At 35.7% G+C, this 21,412-nt stretch overlaps 1 protein-coding gene across 1 annotated transcript; it reads right to left on the reverse strand.

Moving 5' to 3' along the window:
- Positions 1-1,055: 1,055 nt before the first annotated feature.
- LOC118741090 (P protein-like) lies at positions 1,056-18,819 on the reverse strand. Its single transcript, XM_036472925.1, has 11 exons — positions 18,717-18,819; positions 9,708-9,828; positions 9,555-9,618; positions 8,013-8,145; positions 7,280-7,941; positions 6,941-7,195; positions 4,766-5,095; positions 4,341-4,688; positions 4,126-4,273; positions 1,593-1,686; positions 1,056-1,524 (listed from the first exon to the last, which is right to left on the reverse strand). Exons 1-11 carry the CDS (start codon positions 18,739-18,741, stop codon positions 1,440-1,442), a joined length of 2,265 nt encoding a protein of 754 aa, XP_036328818.1. The 5' UTR covers positions 18,742-18,819; the 3' UTR covers positions 1,056-1,439.
- Positions 18,820-21,412: the final 2,593 nt, after the last annotated feature.

Raw genomic sequence — 21,412 nt, forward strand, 5'->3', positions numbered from 1 at the left:
TTTTTTTTTGGTATTTAGTGCAGGTAGCTACAAATTACAGTTAATTTCTGATTTTTTTTTAAACTGATGCTCTTAAACAATATTTTCCATATAAAAAAATTGTGAAGCGTTCAAAAATCAACGGTAATTTTTTGCTACTTCCAACTTCCAGTTAATTATACTCAAATTGAAAGGGGTACAAACTGCATACCCAGAAAAATTCTACCTATTGTGAGAAAAAAGTTTGAAATTTTAAGGAAAATTTGATGAATCTTTCTTAATTTATTACAATGCTTGAAACTTTCGTTTGCATGGTTTTTTTTAAAGAGTGCACTGTATTTTTAATTAAAAAATAATAATAATTAATTGAAAGAAAAATTACCAACAAATAAAAGCGAAAAAGCATTGTCCCTATTCATGTGCTATGGAGTGTATGTTTCATTTCTAAATATATGCATAATTGGTAATACTTATCAAGAAAAAATGTCGAAGAAATGAAGATAAGCAAGAAAAATACCAAAAAAAAAAATATTAACAAAAATACTAATACGAAACAAAACAGAAATATGTATGTATGTATATAATTTATTAATATTAAAAAATTTACAGCACTTCAAAATGGCCACTTCTCCGTATTTAGCCTTCAGTAGCTTCATATTGTTTTCTCAACAAGTGTATTCGTGTATAAAAATTTTGCTACTTTACTATACATACTGGTCATAAATTAATGCACAACATTGCACGCCAACGGATTATACGTGCTCGGTGCGCCAAAATACTTTGCATCACATTCAATTCAGCTTCTACGCTGCTGCTTTACATACTTCCCATAGACTATTGACTAAAGTAACAACAGGTGTAAAAATAATTTTGTTTTTTTCTGCTTCTTCTTCTATTTCTGTTCGTTTGCCCTTTTTTAAATTCAATATTAGTAGTTATAAGTTTTTTGTTGTTTTTACACTTAAATTTATGCTTCGTTTGTTATTTAGAATGATATTAATTTTGCGATTTAATATTTATACTCGTAATATTTTTTACACCAAAAAACGTTAAACAAAGCGTTAAATTTTCTTAAATTTTTTTTAATAATTTTCCCTAAAAGTTTTAAAATAAATTTTCTTGACGCTTTGCAGCAATAAGAAAATCTTTTTCTCACACTAAGTTAATTTTTAGAATACAAAGATTAAATATTTCTAATAAAAAATTTGTTTCAATTGATTTACTCATAAGGATGTTTTATATGCGTATCCTAGTGGTGATGTGTACTACATACATATCTCTTATATATATGTACATACAAATAACGGCGTTGACACAAAACCTAATAGTGTGATTGTTGCTAAAAGCTCGATTTTTATTCTTTTCGCTTGACGTTGTAATTCCTGCAATGCTTTTCTTATTCGAGGTATGTATTTGTATTCTCACTGCAATTAATTGCCAATTCAGGCAAGCGGTGTCGATCAGTGCCAGGCGAATAGGCAATGCGTGAAAAGTAGGTATCCAGTGGAGACAATAATGCTGCCAATCATAACTGGAAAGCCGACCCTATGGAAAAGTGATATATATTTGTTTTAATTCTTTAAATAAATTAATAGTCAGTGTTGCCAACTTACTTGAAAAATTCGAGAAAAGTGAATTTGTAGCCATGCTGTTCGGCTACACCTGCGCAAACGACATTCGCTGAGGCGCCGATTAGCGTGCCATTGCCTGTGGAGAAATAGGGGAATATTAGAGTAAACAGTGAAATATTATAGGTAGAAAATAAAGTGTTGGAAATCCGAAAAAAAGTATTTAAAACGATGGCGGTTAAGGAAACTATCCGAATTGGATTGAGGATTTTATGGGGAAGATTGAAAAATGTTATCGCCGATCGGAGTTTATTAAAGTACTCGTATTTTAAGAATGAGCCACTTTTCCAATTTCCGTCAATGCAGTCTCATGGACCTTGTCAATATTTCTCAGGCGTAGGATAAACTAGCAAATAGCCGGCTTGCTTAGTAACGCCTTAGTTTGGGTTGGAGGGTCATTGTGATACCTTTAAGAGGGGAATGGAAAAGGTACAGAAAGGACGGAACATTTAGGGAAAGAATGTAAGCAGAGGGAGTGGGGGAGGAATACACATAAGACTTCTTGTAAGAAAAACGCTCATCGGGAATGCAGAAAAAGTGGAACGCGAGGTGCTTGAACCTAAGGCTCACAGAGGCAAGGCATTCGAGCAGCGGGTGTTGAGGTGATTTCATTTCACGATCCTCCATTCAGCTGACACAGTAAGGGTAATGGATGATATTCAGTCTTACCGCATTTTTAGCTATCACGCAATGAACAGTTAGATGGTAGTAGAGATGGGCATGAAACTAAATATTCAATCCAGGTTCCCCTATCCAGAAATAAAATTTCGAAGTCCCGAATCCGCTCATTCCGTCGTGTTTCAGAATTGTACCGCAGGTCCCGTGGGTCCCAAAATCTATCACCGAGGTTAATTTACATGTCTTTCAAATCAATTTTAAATAATAAATACGATTAGTTTTTTAACATCACTGTTCGTTTTCGTCTCAATAAAACATAAAAACGTTTTTAATGTAGATTTTCTGAATTTGTGGAGGTCGCAGGTTTTATTGGGAGAGTCGGGAACGGATTTTGGTCCCATCCCGGCCGAAAAAATTTGTTAAGACCTTCCCGATACCGCCCATCCCGGCCATTTTGAAATCAGTATCATGGGTTGCGCGGGTCCCTATATCCCGCACCCGTCTCTATTCTGAAGACCACTCTGGACCGACTCCGATCTAATCGTGTTCAGAAGGGTTAATCCACCTTGCATTCCAAGGTCTTCCCCCAGCGCATGCTGAGCTGACCAAACCCCATAAGGTCGGAGTTCATTTACAGAGCGGTTTAAGAAATAAAGGACAGGATGCGTACTTTAAATAAAAAAAAACTGTAAAGGACAGATGGGTAAAACAGAGGATAAAGGATGGATGGTAACCGTATGTATAATGCATTCCTCTCAGAAGGAATCTTTTTCGGTAGCTGGAAATGGTAGCAGTTGGTTTTAAACAGTTAAGCCAAAGGTATTCCGACCTCATTTCGTGCTTGATACAAGGAAACTATTCGAAAGACTACTAAAATCCCGTCATCAGAAGCAACTGATATTGCCGAAGGACTATCGTTCATCATCGGAGCCGGAATTCAAAAGGGTAGTACTATTCATAATACAATTCATTATAAAAGCGCGTAAGAAATTTAACCAGATCATGGTTAAAACGCTAGCACCGAACAGGTGGGAGAGAAATCCTTAGTTGTGTTTCTCACAAATATACCACTCGAAATCGAGTAAAATGTGACCGCAGGCTGAAATTCCCTGCACAAACAGGGTAAGCTTCGAAATCCACACAATGCAAGAGAAAGACAAAAAGGCATCTTAAAGATATGTAAGTCGCCGCCTGAGAATAACAACCTCAAATCAGCGAACCACAGCTCATCGGGTCAGCTCTGCGTACACAAAATTGTCCGTGCATACTGATCAAATTATAAGGACCTCGACTGCCATAAAATAGATAGCTAAGCAAGGTAAAGCCATTGAGTTCTTACAAAGTAAAAATTAATTGGAATAATAGTCCAGTAAAAGAAGCAATCGGTGGACGGCTAGACTTACGCCAACACCGGAACACTGGATCCAAAGGAAGTTCGACAAAGCTAACCATTACATCACGCAGTTCTTATCAACCCCATCGGTGAAAAGATGCAAGGCTGCGGTCTAAACATTTGGAATATCACTTTGAATACAGCCCCAAATAGTTATGTGACGACGTCTGCCGCTTTCGTAATTTCGTTCCTTGGCACACGGCTATATAATCGGCCCTATGCTGAATATCGTCATTGTCGACGATCGTCAGCGCATATGTAACATGGCTGACGATGGCCGTATCGTCACTTTTACTAACGATGACGATATTCAACATAGGGCGGAATAAGATCTTCAAAATCCACAAAAGGCTTCGAACAGTACTGAAAGAATCAAGGAATCTATAAAGGACACAAAAACCATTCATGAGGTTCGAAAAATTTAGTATGTAGAAAAAGTGGAAACACAAAAAAAAAAACCAACCCCCAGGGAGCTAGTGCTTATATTATATTCCGTAAAGTACTTACCACCCAAACAAGCACCTAAGGCCAGAGCCCAAACAAGTGGTTGCAGTGGCAAATTCAACGCAGAATTTTCGGCCAAAGAAATTGTGATTTTCACCATCATCGTTGTTAGTGGAATATTGTCAACAAATGCAGAGGTTATGGCTGAAACCTAAACAAAAAAAGGAAAACAAGATGCAAGTACGGTAGATCAGTATCACCCAAATTGCTATACGTACCCAAAGTATAATTAAAACCGCCACCATTAGGCGAGAACCTTCGCTCACGCCCAAAATAATGCTTTCTGTCATTTGGCCAATCCATTCTATGAGACCTAATTCGGATAGAGCTTCCATAAGTATGAATAGAGCGGCGAAGAAAAGCAACGTAGACCACTCGACACGCGCCAATATTGCTTCCATATCCTCAACATCGGCTAAGATGAGCAGAAATATGGCACCCAAGAGAGCAGTCCAACCCAACGAGAGGCGTTGTAATTCGGGCACTGAGTGCAGGAAAAACAAGCTTATCACGAAGACGAGAGCGAATGAGCATTTGATGAGCAGCGACTTGTTGCGAATGGGATACTGCGAAAGGTGAAGAAGGGAAGAAAATAATTTAGTTTTGTGAAAGAAAAAAGATACAAAAAAAAATTAGGTGCTACCTTCGCCTGCAGCTGCGTCAGTGTTTGTTTGTAGTTGGGCGCCGGTTCGCCAGCCTCCGAGACACGTTTCTTCAAGCTATGCTTCAAGCGATTCACCTTTTTCATCAGCGTTTGACGTACAATTTCCTCGTCCTTCGAATAGGCCGAAAGACTTTGAGCTGCGCGCTTCCACACGTGAATCTCGTGACGCAGCTCCTCCACCTCGGGCGAGTCTTTGAATTGTAAATCGTTTGTATTGCGGAACTTAAAACGTAACTGCACATAGGTCTGTATCATCACCAATATCACACCGGGCAGCATATGCAGCGTGAAAATGGCAAAATTGACACCCTGCGTTCGGAAGAAAAGATACCATAAGTATCACAGTTAGATGTACAGGGCAGAGACAAAAGTCCGTCGTAAGACAATTCTCAATTCTGGGAACAATCTTGAAAGCTATTTTCTGTCTCTCGAAAGGCTAATTGAAAGACCTGCTAACGAGGAGATCTCAACGTTATTCTGTTCGTCTTTTATACAAATATATATATTTTTCTTTCTGAATCAATAAAAACTACAAACTAAAAGAACAATAAAACCTAAAACTAAATTAAATTAAAAAGCAAAGAAAAAATATTAAAGTTAAAAAATGTCCAAAAATTAAATGAAATAAAATAACTTTTTAAACAAAAAGATATATGAATTAAAAAAAAAAATTAAGAAAAAAACTATGTTTCCAAAATTAAGGGAAATTAAAAAACATATTTTTCTTCCTAAAATAATATAACCCATTAATTAAATTAGGAAAGAAAAAAATATGTTCCTAAAAATTAAATTAAATATAAAAATATATCTCTTTTTAAAACAATAAAATCAAAATATTGAAAGATAATTTAATCAACAAAAAAAAAATGTATATGAAAAAATATGAAGATAAATTAAAAAAAGTTTGTAAAACTTAAATGGAATAAAAAAAAACATTTTTTCTTTTCTTAAAACAATCAAACCTTAAAACTAAAACAAAATTTAATTAACAAAAGAAATAAAATAAAAAAACGAAAATAATAAGTAAGATAATAGAAATTAACTGAAATCAAAAAAATTATTTTAAGAAAATAAAATCTGAAAATCAAAAGCAAATCAAATAACAAAATCAAATGAAAAGAAGAAAAAATATACATGTAAGTTTCTAAAATTTAAATGAAACTTAAAAAATAGTTTTCTTTTAAAAGCAATAAAATATCAAGATAAAATTAAGAAAGAAAAAATAAATAAAAAAAGAAAAAAATATTCTGCTAAAATTAAATAAAAATCATACCTTTCTTTAAAATAATACAATCTAAAAATTAAACGAATATTAAAATTACAAAAGAAAAAAATAATATTCTTCTAAAACTTCAATGAAATAAAAAAAAAAAAAAATTTCTTATAACACTGAGATATAAAAATTAAGAGAAAATCAACTTAAAACAAATAATAATTAAAAAAAAATCAGATAAGATTCCAAAAAATTTAATGAAGTTAAAAAATACTCAACTTTTTAAAACAGTAGCATCTAAAAATTAAAAGAAAATTTAATTCACAGCGGAAAAAAATTCTATTAATAGTATTAAGAAAAAATATAAGTTTATAAAAATCAAATTAAGCGCAACAAATAATATTTTTCTTTTTAAAAAATCCTAACACTAAATTAAAAAAAGAGAAAAATTTAAAATACAAAAAATAAAAATAAGTTTAAATGGAAAATTATTTCTTATTTTCAGTCGATTTCCATATAAATTCAGAAAATTAAATCATCATTTTTCACTTAAATTGGTTTCGTGAAATTGGTTGTAAATGAGTTTCTAAAAATTAAATGATTAAATATCATATATTTTTCTATATATTGTCTATCTATATATCTTAAATAAAAAAAATAATAAATTAAACAAAAAACTTCCGATCGTGCTTTACTCACTCGGCAGCGCGAATAAAATCTTATACATACATACATATGTATTTATGTATTTGGAATATGCTCAAGTGCTTTCTGTTCAAAGGATCTCTGATAATGAAAGTTGGCAAGCGAGCTTTTCTTTGTAAGACTTTCGTGCCAGAATAAACATCTTTCAAACTATCTTGCCTACTGTCTTTCAATTTCTTCCAAAGACTTTCAACTATCTTCACCAGAATTGTCTCGCTAGTATTACCAATACATACATTTCTTGCAATGAAATTATTCGAAGCAATTATCACATTCGGCGGATCACCTACGGGCGTCAGCGCACCACCGATATTCGAATAGATCACCATGCACATCAGAATAGGCACCGGATTCAGCGACATCACCTCACAGAGGCGTATAGTGACTGGTGTCATCAGCAACACCGTCGTCACATTGTCCAGAAAAGAGGAGAGTACCGCCGTAAAAAGACACAGGCAATTGATAAGCGGCCAAATATGTCCGTTCGTAATCTGCAAAGCACATAAAATGGGAGTTATATACTAAGTCAGAAACTCAATTGTTTTCCCGCTTTCATTCACCTCCCTCCCACTTACCTTATAAGCATACACAGCCAAATAGTCGAAGATGCCAGTCTCCGAGAGTATAGCCACCAATATCATCATGCCAAAGAGCAGCAGCAGCGTTTCCACATCGATCCAACCCATTATCGTCGCCATGGAGGGACGTGAATTGAGCGCCGCCAGTATACCAACTGACAGCGTTGAGGCAATCATTGCCGCGAAGGTACGATTAACAATTTCCCAAATTATCATTATATACAAGCCACACAAGACGATCGCTGCATAGATGACACCCTCCTTTTTGTAGATGGGCGACTCATCTATACACAGCTGCAGTGGGAATTCCTTATCGATGTTGGCGATGAAGCGCAAATTCAACTGTGTGTAGTTGGCTTGCAGCAGCAGTTCTTCGGCGGCTGGCGTTATGCCATAATTGTTGGCCTTCCACGATTCCTTAACGGTATCCAATTCCTCTGGATAGACCATTGATAATTTCCAAACCGTAGATGCATCTTCCACGTAGATTTCATCACCGCTGGCATTGTAGTATTTTCGTTGTATCTGCGCATGCAGCGCTGGTGCGGCTGAGTAGGCACTCTTGTTTTTGCCAACCGAATCGGAGGATTCTTGCTGACGGAAAGGTCCCTTTAACTTCAGGCCAAGACGCGATAGCGTGGCGGTCGTTACGGAGAATACTGTGGAGGGGTTGTTTAAAAATTAACGATCTCTATATGAATGGAGGGGGGTAAGAATATTTTGTGCTTACATTTCTCTTCACCGCTCCTAGGAACACTAATCAGTCTGAGTTCGTCGACATGTTCGGTAGTCGACATTAGGAATGCAGTAAACACAGCCCAAACTACCAACAGCACAGAAATTTTAAACCACTTCAGGATTTTCTAAAAGGAAAAGAATGGAAAGAAAAACGTATAGATTAACTTTCGATGGAACAAAACATTTCAAGTGGTATGGTATGGTGTGTTCGTAAGTACATTAGTGTGCATCACTCTCTATCTAAACAAAAATCAGTATTGTTCTTCCATCGGTTCTATAAAAAGCATTATATTTTGAGACCAAAATATTTCGGAAATATATTAAGATTTACTTAAGCTGAACCCATTTGAAAATACCTCCAAAAATCTAGTTTTGTATAAATAAAATTAATTTTGAAAAATTATTATTTGTTTTTAAAAAATCGCCTCATATGATATAATCCGAATTTCCACTAGGCATTGAAATGACAAAAATTGTATGCCATTAAAAAATTGTATGACATGATTATTTTTTAATGCCCAACTTTGTCATTTTTGCCATTTAATGCCTAGAGGAAATTCAACATAAGATTTTACGCTTAAAAGGTTTGTATAGAAATGTTTAAAAATTTTATCAACGGAATCAAAATAATGATATTTTCTGGAGGGATTTGCAAATCGGTCTACTTCACGTAAATCATAATATTTTCCCGAAATATTTTGGCGAGAGTCTTAAAATATAATACTTTTTATAATTCCGGTGGAAAAACCGCAAATTTTTTTGGTGATGCACCCTAATGTATATATTTCAGAAAGATTAGAACCCAAAATTTTTGCTCTCCATGTGCACATCACTGGCATGTCCGATTTTATGTTACGGTTCACTGGTCTGGTTTACAGTCTCCCGTGTAAGATGGGGCAAAGTATAAGGGACCATTTCGGAACCGTTTCAATACTTTTACGAAATCATTTAGGGACATGTTCACGACTTTTTAGATCGTTTAGGGGCCTGTTCAAAACTATTTTAGGACCACTTCGGAATAATTTGGGGACCTGTCCAGGACCATTTCGGGACTAGTTCATGACTATTTCGGGGCCATTTCGGGACTAATTCTACACCATTTCAGACTACTTCAGGACTAGTTCTGGTTCATTTATGGACTAGTTTTGGTCCATTTTCGAGCGGGTTTAGGACCGCTTCGGTACTAGCTCAGGACTATTCTAGGAGCGTTTCGGGATGATTTTGGAGCTAGTAAGGACTATTTCGGGAGCATTTCCAGTTTTCATGACAAGCTCACGACTTTTCACAATATGAAAAAGTCTTGAACTGGTCCAGGCAAAGTGAATAAAATTTAATGAAATTATTATTAATTTGTCCTAGTCTATTTATTTATTTAGTTTATTTATGCAACTTTATACAAAGATGTTTACACCTCAAATTTCATGAGTACCGGTACTCACGCCTTTTTTTGACGTCAATGAATGTTAGTTCATATTAGTGTATTACTTACAAAATATTTTCCTTATCTAACTGACTTAATGAGAGAATAACTCACCCTCCTACGCGAATGTGGTTCATCGTGCTCGTCATGATGATCGTCGGCATTATTTTCCATGTCCCTAAAAAAAAACCGAAAAACTCAATAGAATACAATAAGCCAATCAAATATGTGATTTCCACTTCCTGGAATAGCCATGTAAGTACTTACCTAACTTCCAGTATGCGCACTTGTCCCAGCTCATTGGTCACATTGATGCCCACCTTGGTAAAAGCATTCGACGCCTTAACATAGTGTTCAGGCATATCCGGCGAAGGCAAGGGGTCTAAGTCTGTGTGCGAGAGTAAAAAAAAACGAGAAAAATTAAAATGAAATTTTATGCTCAATATTTTTTACAAAACCACATAACACTCCACTTAATTGATTTCCTTTTTGCATTGAACATAAATAAGAAGATAAACAAGAATAATCTGAGGAGTGGACAAGCGTTAGGGGTTAGTCTGCGTGGGTGGAAATTCAGAACGGTAAAGAAATGTGCTTCCATCAAAGCAATAATAAATAACTGCGTGTGTCTGCGTGTGTCAAAAAAAAAGGGGGTATACTTTTTTTGATATTGAACAATCTTAGGGGTGATATCATTACAATACCGACTTTACTGTTTTTGGACCACCCTAATGTAGTTACTTGTTGAAAATATCTAAATATATCGCAGCTTGTTTCAATGTACATAGTATATAAGTAAAATATTGACAGTGGACATTTGACAAGTGTTCATATTGATGATTATGTCGCTCAATCACGTCACGTTTCCTTGTTTATGGCTTGGCATTGTTTTTGTGCGTTGCCATGCGCGTATAATTTGATTTTTTTTTTGGCACGTGACTTCGTATTTTTTCGTTGCTCTCATACAAGAATGTCCTCATTACTTATTACTCGTATGGCGTCGAATGAGAGATGAGAATTTATAGATGTAATTTGTATGAATAATAATAATAACAACTCTCTAAGAAGTGATGCAAGCAAGATTTTAAGTGCTTAATGTGTTCGAGTTACAAAAAATAATGTAATTGCTTATTTATGTTTAGAATTTGGTGTCCTCTAAAAATGAATAATGCGGGACTAGGATAATGGCAAGTAGACTAAAGTTGTGTGCTTTTTAATCGCTAAATTAAATTTTTGATGAGTAAACATGTCATCTCTCGGGATGGCTAAAATTTGCATTAGCCCAGCAGAAAATTTGTAACTGCTTCATGTGTAGTTTAGCAGAAAATATGCAATTCCTTCTTGTGTGAACATATGAACATTTCTGGACTAACTTCTGGCGATTTCAGGATAATTTCGTGACTAGTTCTGGAACAGTTAGAGACTAGTTCAGGAACATTTCGAGCCTGGGTCAGAACCATTTCGGGAATAGTTCTGCATTATTTTGGGACTAATTAGCGACCTTATCGGAACTATTTCAGGACTATTTTCTTCGGGTTAATTTGGGGACTAGGACGGGACTAGTTCAGAACTATTTCAAGGACCATTTCAGGATCAATTCGGGACTAGTAAGGGTACTTTTGGCACCGTTTCAAGACTTGTTCGTGATCCTTTAGGGACAAGTTCACGATTTTTTCGGGGCCTCTACAGGACAATTAGGGGATTAGCTCGGGATAATTTCGGAGTAGTTCGAGATTAGTAACGAAATGAAACAGAAAAAGTGCTGCACTGTTCCCGAAGTAGTTATGAAAACAGACAGAATCAAATTATTATAATTTTTAATGTCTAACCTAACCTCTGTATTTATGTAAGTGACTTTATCGCCTAATCCTTTGCCACTCCGCAAACAGATGGTTGCACATCAAATTTTATGAGAACCTGGAACTCACGCTGTTTTTTTTTCTTAGTTATAAGATGAGATGAGTGCCCCACATGGGTATGTATATTGTAGATTTGTAGATACGTTTTTTTGTTATTCCTCATAATGAATTCTAAATGATGCATTATTTCACTTCTAGCACCTGTGCATTTTGCTGCAACTTCCCGTTCAAATAGCAGTGCAGGATGTGACAAGTTTTCTAGTTCCAGGTATTTCTCGACTTTCGCCACTTCAACTGTGTTTAGATTATCGTCTTTCATGGTTCGATTCTTCAGACAAAGATAAACAACGCCAATATCCCAAGAAATTTTGCTATACTAAGGGTATAACAGGTTTTCGCCTCCTTCCTAATCATGGTCCGATGCCGTCGCACTATTTCGCTGAGTACCACACCCAAAGGCTGAGGGAAATCATCTCTAGCCTCCATTTCGCTGGCACCACACTCTTCACTCCTATTATTATGTTGAGAACAGCCTCGTTTTATTACATTGTGAATCGACGCAACAATTTCTTCTATTTATTTAAAAATATACAAACTAAGAAGGAATGCTTCTTAGTGGATGCCACTTTAAACAGACTACATCTGAACAGGTAGAGCACCGACGAAATAATAGGCGGTAATACAGAGAAAGAAACCGTAAGAGGTTTCATTGGATTAATAACGTTTCTAAGGGGCGGGAATAGGCTTCCGAATCTTCATCTTACAAAAAGATTCCTTATACGAAATTAAATAGAGTTCTTCTTTTTTATTCTTATTTGTCGGTTTGATCCGAGGCCAAGAAACTTCGCTATTTTCCTCTCTCTTTTGTGAAGGTGTGGCAGGTGTTCATCCCATATACTGCACTTGGTTCTTTCACTGAGTTCGTGGGCGCCCGTGCTTTTGTTTCTCAACCATGTGCTCCGAACCGAAGGATGTTTGCACCCAGACATCATCGTCAACACGTATGACATATTTAAAGCAGCGTAGGTGTTGTATATTTATGGGTTTAACTCCATGTCATTACATGGTTCCGAGTGTCGCGGATAGCGGTCATGGTTGGGATGGAAAATTCACGTACATAATAAAACAATGATTACAATTACGCGTTGAAGCAATAAAAAATGGTACTTAAATTCTATTTATTGCTTTAGAAGATGAAGGAAAGCAGTTGAACTACATACATATGTATGTACATAGCAGAGCTGTGTAATGATTGAATGAATTGATTGTGCATTCTCATTTTTTTCGTTTCAAAAATGTGATTGTTTGATTTAAAAAATTTAACAACCACTCTTGAGATTGGTTACAAATTGTAAACACAAAATATGTAGTGTGTTATGGAATGGTTGACACCCATTCACATAGAGAATGTGAATGCAAAAAGAGAACTCATTCATGTATGATTGGACGTTTATGGGAATGCAATCTGTCAATATCATTCAGTACTAATACTATTTGTTGTATCAGGGTTGAAATTTTTGTACTCAAAATGTGAAACCAGAAGATTGCCATCTCCCTCAAAATAAGTAAACAAATAAATATTTGGTGCTAAAATATTTTTCTAAGTGTTTGGCCGAACTTCTGCTCAAACTTGAGGCATGAGTTCTGATTTTATAAGAAGAGTTTTTAAGGCAGAAATATACTCGAAGGTTTGCCATTGCGTGCCGAAGGACGACTGCTATTTTGGGTTATGATCTGACCAGGTATTTAACCATGGTCCTATGGAGTGGAAGTACGCACATGTAATCACTCTGCTACGGCGGCCGCCGTAAGTACATGCTATACATATCGTCGTTTAAAGTACAAAACCGCGTATCAAAAAATGCAAAACCGCGTAATTGTATAAATTATTTTCTATAGAGTAAAGTCACCCATATTTCAAAATGGTTATCTTTTTTATAAAGCAAACGTATTTCTGGCTAGTATATTTCAGGACGAATGGATAAGAATTGAGCCAAGAGCTTTTGTGAGCAAATTCAATTTTTGGCAGCCAATGTCAGTCACACGGTTTTGCAGAATGACGATACGCGGTTTTGTACTTTAAACGACGATATATATGTACACATATTAGATTATTTATTCTCAAAATGCATGAAAACTATAGTATGCTTGCAAACAATTAATAACATTTTGTGATAAACAGTTTTACAAATGTATTTGCACTTCAAATTTGTATTTTAATAAAGTATTAATTAAATAAATTATTATTGTAAATTATTATTTTAATAAATAGATATAAAGATATTTATACTTGGCAACTCTTGGACTTTTCTTCATTTGTAACAAATGACAGATGTATACAAAATAAAAAAAATAATTGTATTTTTCAAATTTAAAGCAAACGGGCGTTCTTTACAAAAAAAATGTAGTTAGGGATCGAATTGCGCATATTTTTTTTACAATATCAAGTGCCCACAAGAAGTGTTAAGCCCATAAATAGCTTAAAAAACGCTTTCGAAAATTCGAAACGAGAGTGAAGTGCAGTGTTCAATTGTGATCGAAATTGCAGGCAAAATTTGTGCGTATGTAATTAATGTTTTACTTATTTGAAGAAATGTTGCCCCTTGTCATTAAAAATAAGCAAACCAAGACCCCCGCGTCCCAGTGGTTACATAATACTTGAATAGTCCCTTAATTAACATGTGTTTGTTTTGAGAACGCACGGCCAGTTAAACAGGCATGTCTGAAACGATTTCCTTCATCATTCTTAGCTATTTGATGTGCATTTTTATTGTTATGTGTTGCAAACAGACATTTTAGGAACTAAATGGGTTCTAATCTATGTACTCAAGCGCACTTATTTTTAACAGTTTCCAGTTTATGTAATATTAATCAAAACAGCTTTTATTTATTTTATGTATTATGTGATTTCTGGAAGCGTTGAATACAAAAAAGGGCTGTGACTGGGTTTATGTAATTTGAAATTGTGTTGATGATTACTAATAATAATAGAAAGGCGCTTACATATCGACACAACTAAAAATTTCATATATTTCAGTAGAGCCAATTAAAGATTTTTTGTTTCGTAATTTAGCAATAATATGTCTTGGAACGTAATTATTCCGGATTATATGCAGTCATACTGTAAGCTTTCAAATTATGTATTTATCTAAACCTGAAATTTTGAATTGCGCCGTTATTGCAGAGGACCATCGACATATGTTAGTGTTTGGCCCAGCTACTCCTCCGATTGTGGCATGCGCCTTGATGTTGTCGCACAAAGGGAAGGGACCTACAGTTTTACGCCAACTCCTGCCGGGGGCCGACCACTATTACAAAAAAATTTTCTTTTTTTTGTTGGCCGGAACTGGGCTCGGACGCTCACCCTGCGGAATGGTAGTGCGCACTTCTAACCACTACACCACTGCGATCGCCTAATTAATTTTAATCATTAATCGCGATTAACCATTTATTCGTTAATTTTTAGTCATTCATAGACTAACATTTTGTCGACAATACTCGCATAAGATAGTCCCAAATTTTCACAAAAGAGAAAAGTGATTTTCTTCAAAACTTTTGAATGACGTCTTGACTGAACTTACTAATTCGGAATTTCTACTATTACTTATAGAGTAGGCTATTCATAAAGTCTGGGTAATGAAATAAAAATTTTTCTATTTTAAGCTCCATAAATATAAGGAGACTTTTATTGTTTAATTTATTTTTTGCACATAAACTTGTATCTTGAACTTCTTTTTCCAAAAAGTGAGGATGTCAAAATTTCAATAGATATCGGATGTACGGTAATTTACCAAAGAGATCTCCTAATGGATAAGCTCATGAAAATTGTTCCAAACGAAAACTTAAAATTGATAAAAAAAAATAATAACTAAATTTAACTAATTTATATTAGAGGTTTGAAGTTTATCCCACTGTAAGTATGAAATCTTCAGCTATGTGTTTCCATTGTCACTTTTTCGTAGCCATATCAACAGCCTGACAATTAAGAAGATTGTGACGTTTCATGCTACCATACGCAATATCTTAAATCCTTCAAATTTTATTATTAACCTTTTGTTTGTTAAAAACATTTTCTTCTTAGATTCGAAACTTGATCAAGCAAAATTGCCTTTGTTTTTGACTAAGAGATGCTCAATAAGCTCAGAATTGTAGTTCTCATTTGCATACATAACAATAAATTATTAATTTTTGTTTCACACCAACTCCAATATTGAATAGTAAAATATATTTTAATCTTACCCAAATAAACAACGATTTAGTTCAATCGTCAACCACATATAGAGTATATGGTGGTAATGTGTTAAAGTTTTAAAGTTTTTAAACATAAAATGACGGCTAATACCTTTTTAAGCGTTTTGTAATTTAACCAAAACTCATTAGCATCCACTCAAGCAAGGAATTATTTACTTTTCAACATGCATTAGCAGAGTGCACTTCTATTTTGTTTACAATTTGGTTGTCAAACACACTATATCGGATCTTTTGACACATTTACCAGAATTTACCACCAGGTAGCTTCTGACAAAGAGATGACCTTACTTACTATCTTATTTGTCCTCTCAGTTGCCAGAAAACCATGTACGATTTCCGGTAAAATCTGGAAATTCTGCTAAAAAATGTTAATTTCGGACTCATGCGGGTTTACAACTAAATAATATTGGGAATACTTTTGAGGGTTTTGAGGGTTGCGACCTGTTTGAAACTAAATTTATTTATAATAATCATATTTTGGCCTTGACACTTTTGCTAAGTTTTGGCCGAGCTTCTCCTCCGATTTGTAGCGTGCGCCTTTGCTGTCACACAAATGGAAGGGACCTACAAACTTACGCCGACGCCGAACGGCGATACAATTTTTATGATGAGCTATTTTTTTATTAAAGACACTAAGATTTTTAAAATATTTTCACTAAAATTTTATCAACCTAAATGTAAAGCTTATGCGAAGTAGTTATCTAATTTAATGTAAATTTTAAACATTTTCAAGATAAAACATGAATTATATTTAAAACGTAAATGTTAATACAACTGTTTTATATATAATCCCAAACATATGATATAAAATCCCCTCTACCAAAAAACTTAAATTGGGTAACGCCGGTTTGAATTATTACAATTGAGCAATTGTCAAAAATCTTCATTTTTTATCAAAAAGTTATTTACCAGGGTGGCTTTGAACTAATGATTGGTACTGAGTTAAAGAATGCACACACATAAAAGATTGCAGCCTTTTCAATACTCATTCAGTGTTAAACCTTTTTTTGATTGGGCATTGGTTTTTTCAATCTTGCTATGAATATGTTGATGTGTGAATTCATAAATGCTTTGAGGGAATGGAAAATTCAAAAATTTTAAACCTCAATCCTAAGCGAAGAATAAGTAATGAAAACTGGATAGAAAAAAATTGTTGATTTAAAATTGAAAATGATTTCACACTTACACAGCTCTGGTACATAGTACTATGTTCGTAGTTGAAGGATGAGAAAATTTGTAGCACTGCCCCACATTCCTGAGGTGTGGCAGTGGTCCAGGTATATATTTATCGGGAAAGTAGGTAAGAGAGACTATTCCCTTGCTAAGTCATTCAGGACGATAAGTCTCACCTCCTTTATGCTGATATATTCTAAAACAGGCAGAAGTGAAGTATCTGGCACTTACCCTGGAGGACCTGGAGTCCTGTTGAGGACTCATGTTAAGGCGACCACCTCCAAAGCTACGAGAGCTCTGATGGTGTGCACACGTTTAGCAGGAAAATCCTGGGGTTGCACTATAAGAATACTAAGATGGATGTACATCATTATAATGCGACCAGTAGTAACACATGGGGCGATGGCTTGAGCTTCCAGGACTACTCTGGAAACGGGAGTCCAGGAGCTGGAGGTAATGCTGGAACTTGAGTCAATGCATCTTTCAGTTGAACGAGCTGCAAAGAGGACTCTCGTTAATTTTGCGAGAGGGGGATTTTTTAAAGCTTAGGTTTTTCATCTGTTCAGTAACAGGGAAAAGCTGGGCTCCCAACTCCCTCTAGTTTTGGTCTCCAGGGACTACATGCCTATAACAATAGTTTTCAAAACAACTTGAAGATTGAAACACATAGCAAGGCGACCTGGAGTACCACTATTATGGAGAGGCACGTCCAGATGAGAAAAGTGGTAAACAGATAGCTCTAAAACTCCTGACGGATTGTAGCAGGCGTCTACGACCCCTGATTGAAGCTCTCGGTGCTCCTCGGAAGCTTGCCTAGCATCTATCAATCGGAAGTCTATGCCATCAGTCTGTGTGCTGAGATTAACCTTTTAAGGAAGTATCGAAATAAGAGGATCCTAATTTCAAGCAACAGCCAGTCGGCACTCAAGGCGCTCTCATCCTTCGAGATCAAAGCCTCAGTGGTCCGGGAGTGTGTTGAGAGACACTTAAGCCAATGGAAATGAAGAAACGGATCGGTCTACCAGACTGGCCGATAGGACCGGAGCCGTTCGTTTCAATAGGCTCCAACATGATAAAAGCAGCGCTGAGGAATGAAAATACCAAACTAAGGGAACTGCATTCGCGTAATACTATGGGACTCCGTCAATCTAAAAGCTAACTAGGGGGGGTATAATATAAAAGAAATAGGTTACCTCCCTAAGGATAAACTAAGATGTCTGAGACGCTGCAAAGGAGACTCCATTTCACCTCTTCCTGGAGTGTGTGGCTGTCTCACGCAGAAGGGAGAGGAGCATAGAACATCTCTGGCAAGCAGAGGAGCACATTCACTCCCTTCAAAAGGACCAAATCAACCTTTGCTGAGGTTACAAAGGCGAACGAACCCACATTAGCTTGCCATTCCTTACGCAAAAGCTAAAATGTCATATGGATCTTTCGTCTAAGGTGGATATTGGCACGCGGCCCTTCCTTACCATACCAAGCTGTGCTCTTCCCCTTAAATGATGAAGAACAAGCTTCCTTGATAAATCAGAAAGCCGCCCTTTGTACTATGGTACAAAATAAAATCATACATTAGTCAAACCTAGCATTACTCTGACCCTGCTACGATCTGGATATTGTGGCAGGATAAGCTTGAACATGTGAACATGCGATGTCAACTACTTCTTCACTTGCCCCTTTAAACCCACTTAGCAAACACCCAACTCCCTTTGATATGACCCTTTCGAAAAAACCAAACTTCTTTGAGCTCGATGGTAACCATTGATAGACCAACCGATTTAGGCAGGGCTTAGTGGAGCCGCTATAACATTAAAAACTAGGGGTAGCGAATAAACGAATAGTCGATATTAATTTCAGCTCCCGTAATTTTAGCTTTAGATGATACAAAACTTATTGCTGTTGATTGTCTATCTGGTATGGTTCAAGACCTCTTCAATTTTCATGCGTCTTAAGTAGCTTTCGTGGCTTTAATTAATTTTTTGTTTATACTTACCGCCATGTAGACGCTCATGTTCCATGCGAAACGATGCTAAGCTCGGATCCTGACGTATACGCTCGGGCAACGCACGCCATACTTGTAAGGCACCTTCTGTAACTTCGCTGTAAGAAAAATCCACAGTAAGTAAGCTTGTTAATGGCAAGTTCGTTGGGTTAAGAGAGCTTAAGTATTTTAAGAATAACTAAGTAAATATTAAGACAGTCATTTGTTTTGAATATTGTGCACACTTTTAATGCAATTGCAATTTTGTCCTTTTTATTGTACTACATTACAGATTTGGCTGCGAAAATTTGAATAATTAATCAGCATTATAGCTGAAATACAATGCCGGCGAACGGCGAACTCACCACAGCGAAATTCGCACTGTCAAAATTAGAACACCCGCAAGCATATGAAATTGAACACAGCCAAAGCGAAATGCGAAGTTCGCTTGGCGGCGTTTCATGGCGATAGATTTATTTCTATCGCCCTACTGGGCGATGACAGCTGTGCGTGCCAAAGGTGGCCGTATTTGTTTTTTGCTTTCAAAGTTTTAAAGAAAACAACCTAAACACGATTTTTTTTTTTGTTTGAAAAATATAGTTGTGGATTCATTAAATCTGGCTTGAAACAAATTATTTATAATAATCTTTCTTTGTTTTACATTTATATTTGTTATCATTTCCTCATTTCTAAATATGGTTTAGTTTTTTCTAAATATGGTCACCCAAATTATAAAGGCGACCAAATGGGATCAGCTGTTTTCGCTACCGCTCTAATTCTGTTTAAGTAGGCGAAATAGCTCGGCGAACGGTGAACGACAGCATCGCCCATTTCGGCGAAGTTTGCCGTTCGCCGGTATTGTATTTCAAGCATTACGCTCTTTCGCTGACCATATAACTGCATTAACCCACACTTTTATGTCGCTGTTATCTACTTCGGTTATTGACTTGTCGAAATTTGCCTAAGTGAAATCTGGTGGCGATTGTGGCGCGTGGCTCTGAGAAATGGTATGTATGTACGTATGTATGTAAGTTTTTATGTAAAATCCTATCGGTAAAAAAATACCATAATTTGTTTAAATCTAACTACATATTACGCATGCATACATACATAAATAAGACCATTGATTTATATGTATACAACATAACCTGTAAATTATAAAAAATGATCCAAATGACAGCTTTCGCGTGCTCATATTAGTGACATACAAACAGTCTTAATAAAGAATGTGTTCGCTGTCATTTAACTAATTAATTATTAAATTAATGCATTGAGCTAGCAAAGCGATCAGTATATGCAGTACATTTAATTGAATGATTAGGGTTAAGAGCTTGCCGACTTCTAACGAAATAATTAATTTAAATTTAAAACTTATTGCATTTCTATAATGGTAATAGCAATAGTAAATTTATTCGTAATCAATATGGGCAATTTTTTTTTTACATATAACTGTAACCCTAAAAAATTAAGGAATTCTTGGAATACTAACAGCCAATTTTACGAAACCAATTTTAATGAAAAATAATTTTAATTTTTAACCGACTTCCAAAAAAGGAGGAGGTTATCAGTTCGTCGGAAAATTTTTTTTTTTTTTTTTTTTTTATGTATGTTACCGCATAACTTTGGACCACGTCAACCGATTTCGATAATTCTTTTTGCATCGGAAAGGTAGTGTCTCAGAGGTGGTCCCATACTAATCTGGTTAAGATCCGATCAGCGGATCATGAGATATATATATATATATATATATTTTATATGGGAGTTGAAGTCCGTTTTTTTTTTGCTAAAAATTACTAGTTTTTATTTGAATTTTATATGGAAATTGACAGAAAAGAAAAAGCATTTTAAAATTAAATTGCTCGTGAAACCGGCTGTAGGGTATTTAATTTTATTAAAAATAAATAATAAAAAATCTATTTGTACATATATACAGGGGTAGGCACTCGAAGTGTTACCAATTAAAAATGCTATAATTTTGTCAGGTTTGTTTTTGTTTTATTTAAAAACCTCAGTTCATCATAAGAACTAGTCAGGGTTTAAGAAAAATGTCTTACTGTACGATGTATGTAATAGGATCGAGTCTGTACGGGAATGCTTCACATGTCGCACGAGGGTCGTAATATATAAAATCAATCGCATAGTCGCATGTAAAAAAAGTGGGGCTATTGGAAAGGGCACCTTCCATATAAAGCGAATATTTCAACCTGCATATCTCTGGAAGTGTCCATAATAGAGAACTGGAACTTGGTACGGAGATATATGAAATCAATGCAGCTCAACGGAGCATATACATAATCCTCTAAAACCACTGATTAATGATCGCTGAGGTAAATTTACGAGTACACCACAGCCCTAACAAATGCTCGGTGGAGCAATCGAGAGGCGACAGTCGCGAGTGTGAAGTCTCGAGGCCTTTATGGTCAAGGCTTAACAATTAATGAACTGAGAAGTTCCAACGCTGGCAGAGAAGGAATCGTTTAACCCTTTCCGATGCCAATGTCTCGCTCTCCAGACAAGGCAAAACTCAAGTACTTGGGGGACTCGCTTTTTCGCCAGCTTGGCAGCTATAACGGAAGCGAAACTATGAAACCTTCACGCAGGACAGTAAATGGTCACTCTGGAATAACCACAGTCAGAGATAGGTATGTATGTGCTTAGATCATAGGCGTTTATAATTAAATTATTAAAGACAATGGTAGAAATAACGT

This window comes from Rhagoletis pomonella, unplaced genomic scaffold (assembly GCF_013731165.1).
Source record: "Rhagoletis pomonella isolate Grant_MI unplaced genomic scaffold, Rhpom_1.0 Rhpom_scaffold_00006, whole genome shotgun sequence".
Lineage (NCBI taxonomy): Eukaryota > Metazoa > Arthropoda > Insecta > Diptera > Tephritidae > Rhagoletis > Rhagoletis pomonella.

What these genes read in the sequence shown, in the direction of transcription:
- LOC118741090 (XM_036472925.1), bottom strand. Translation starts at nt 18,741, where the DNA reads ATGGAACATGAGCGTCTACATGGCG. An exon ending in ACATGAGCGTCTACATGGCG is followed by an intron (nt 9,829 to 18,716) that starts GTAAGTATAAAC and finishes TCTCGCACACAG; the next exon opens with ACTTAGACCCCTTGCCTTCG. An exon ending in ACTTTTCTCGAATTTTTCAA is followed by an intron (nt 1,525 to 1,592) that starts GTAAGTTGGCAA and finishes ACTTTTCCATAG; the next exon opens with GGTCGGCTTTCCAGTTATGA.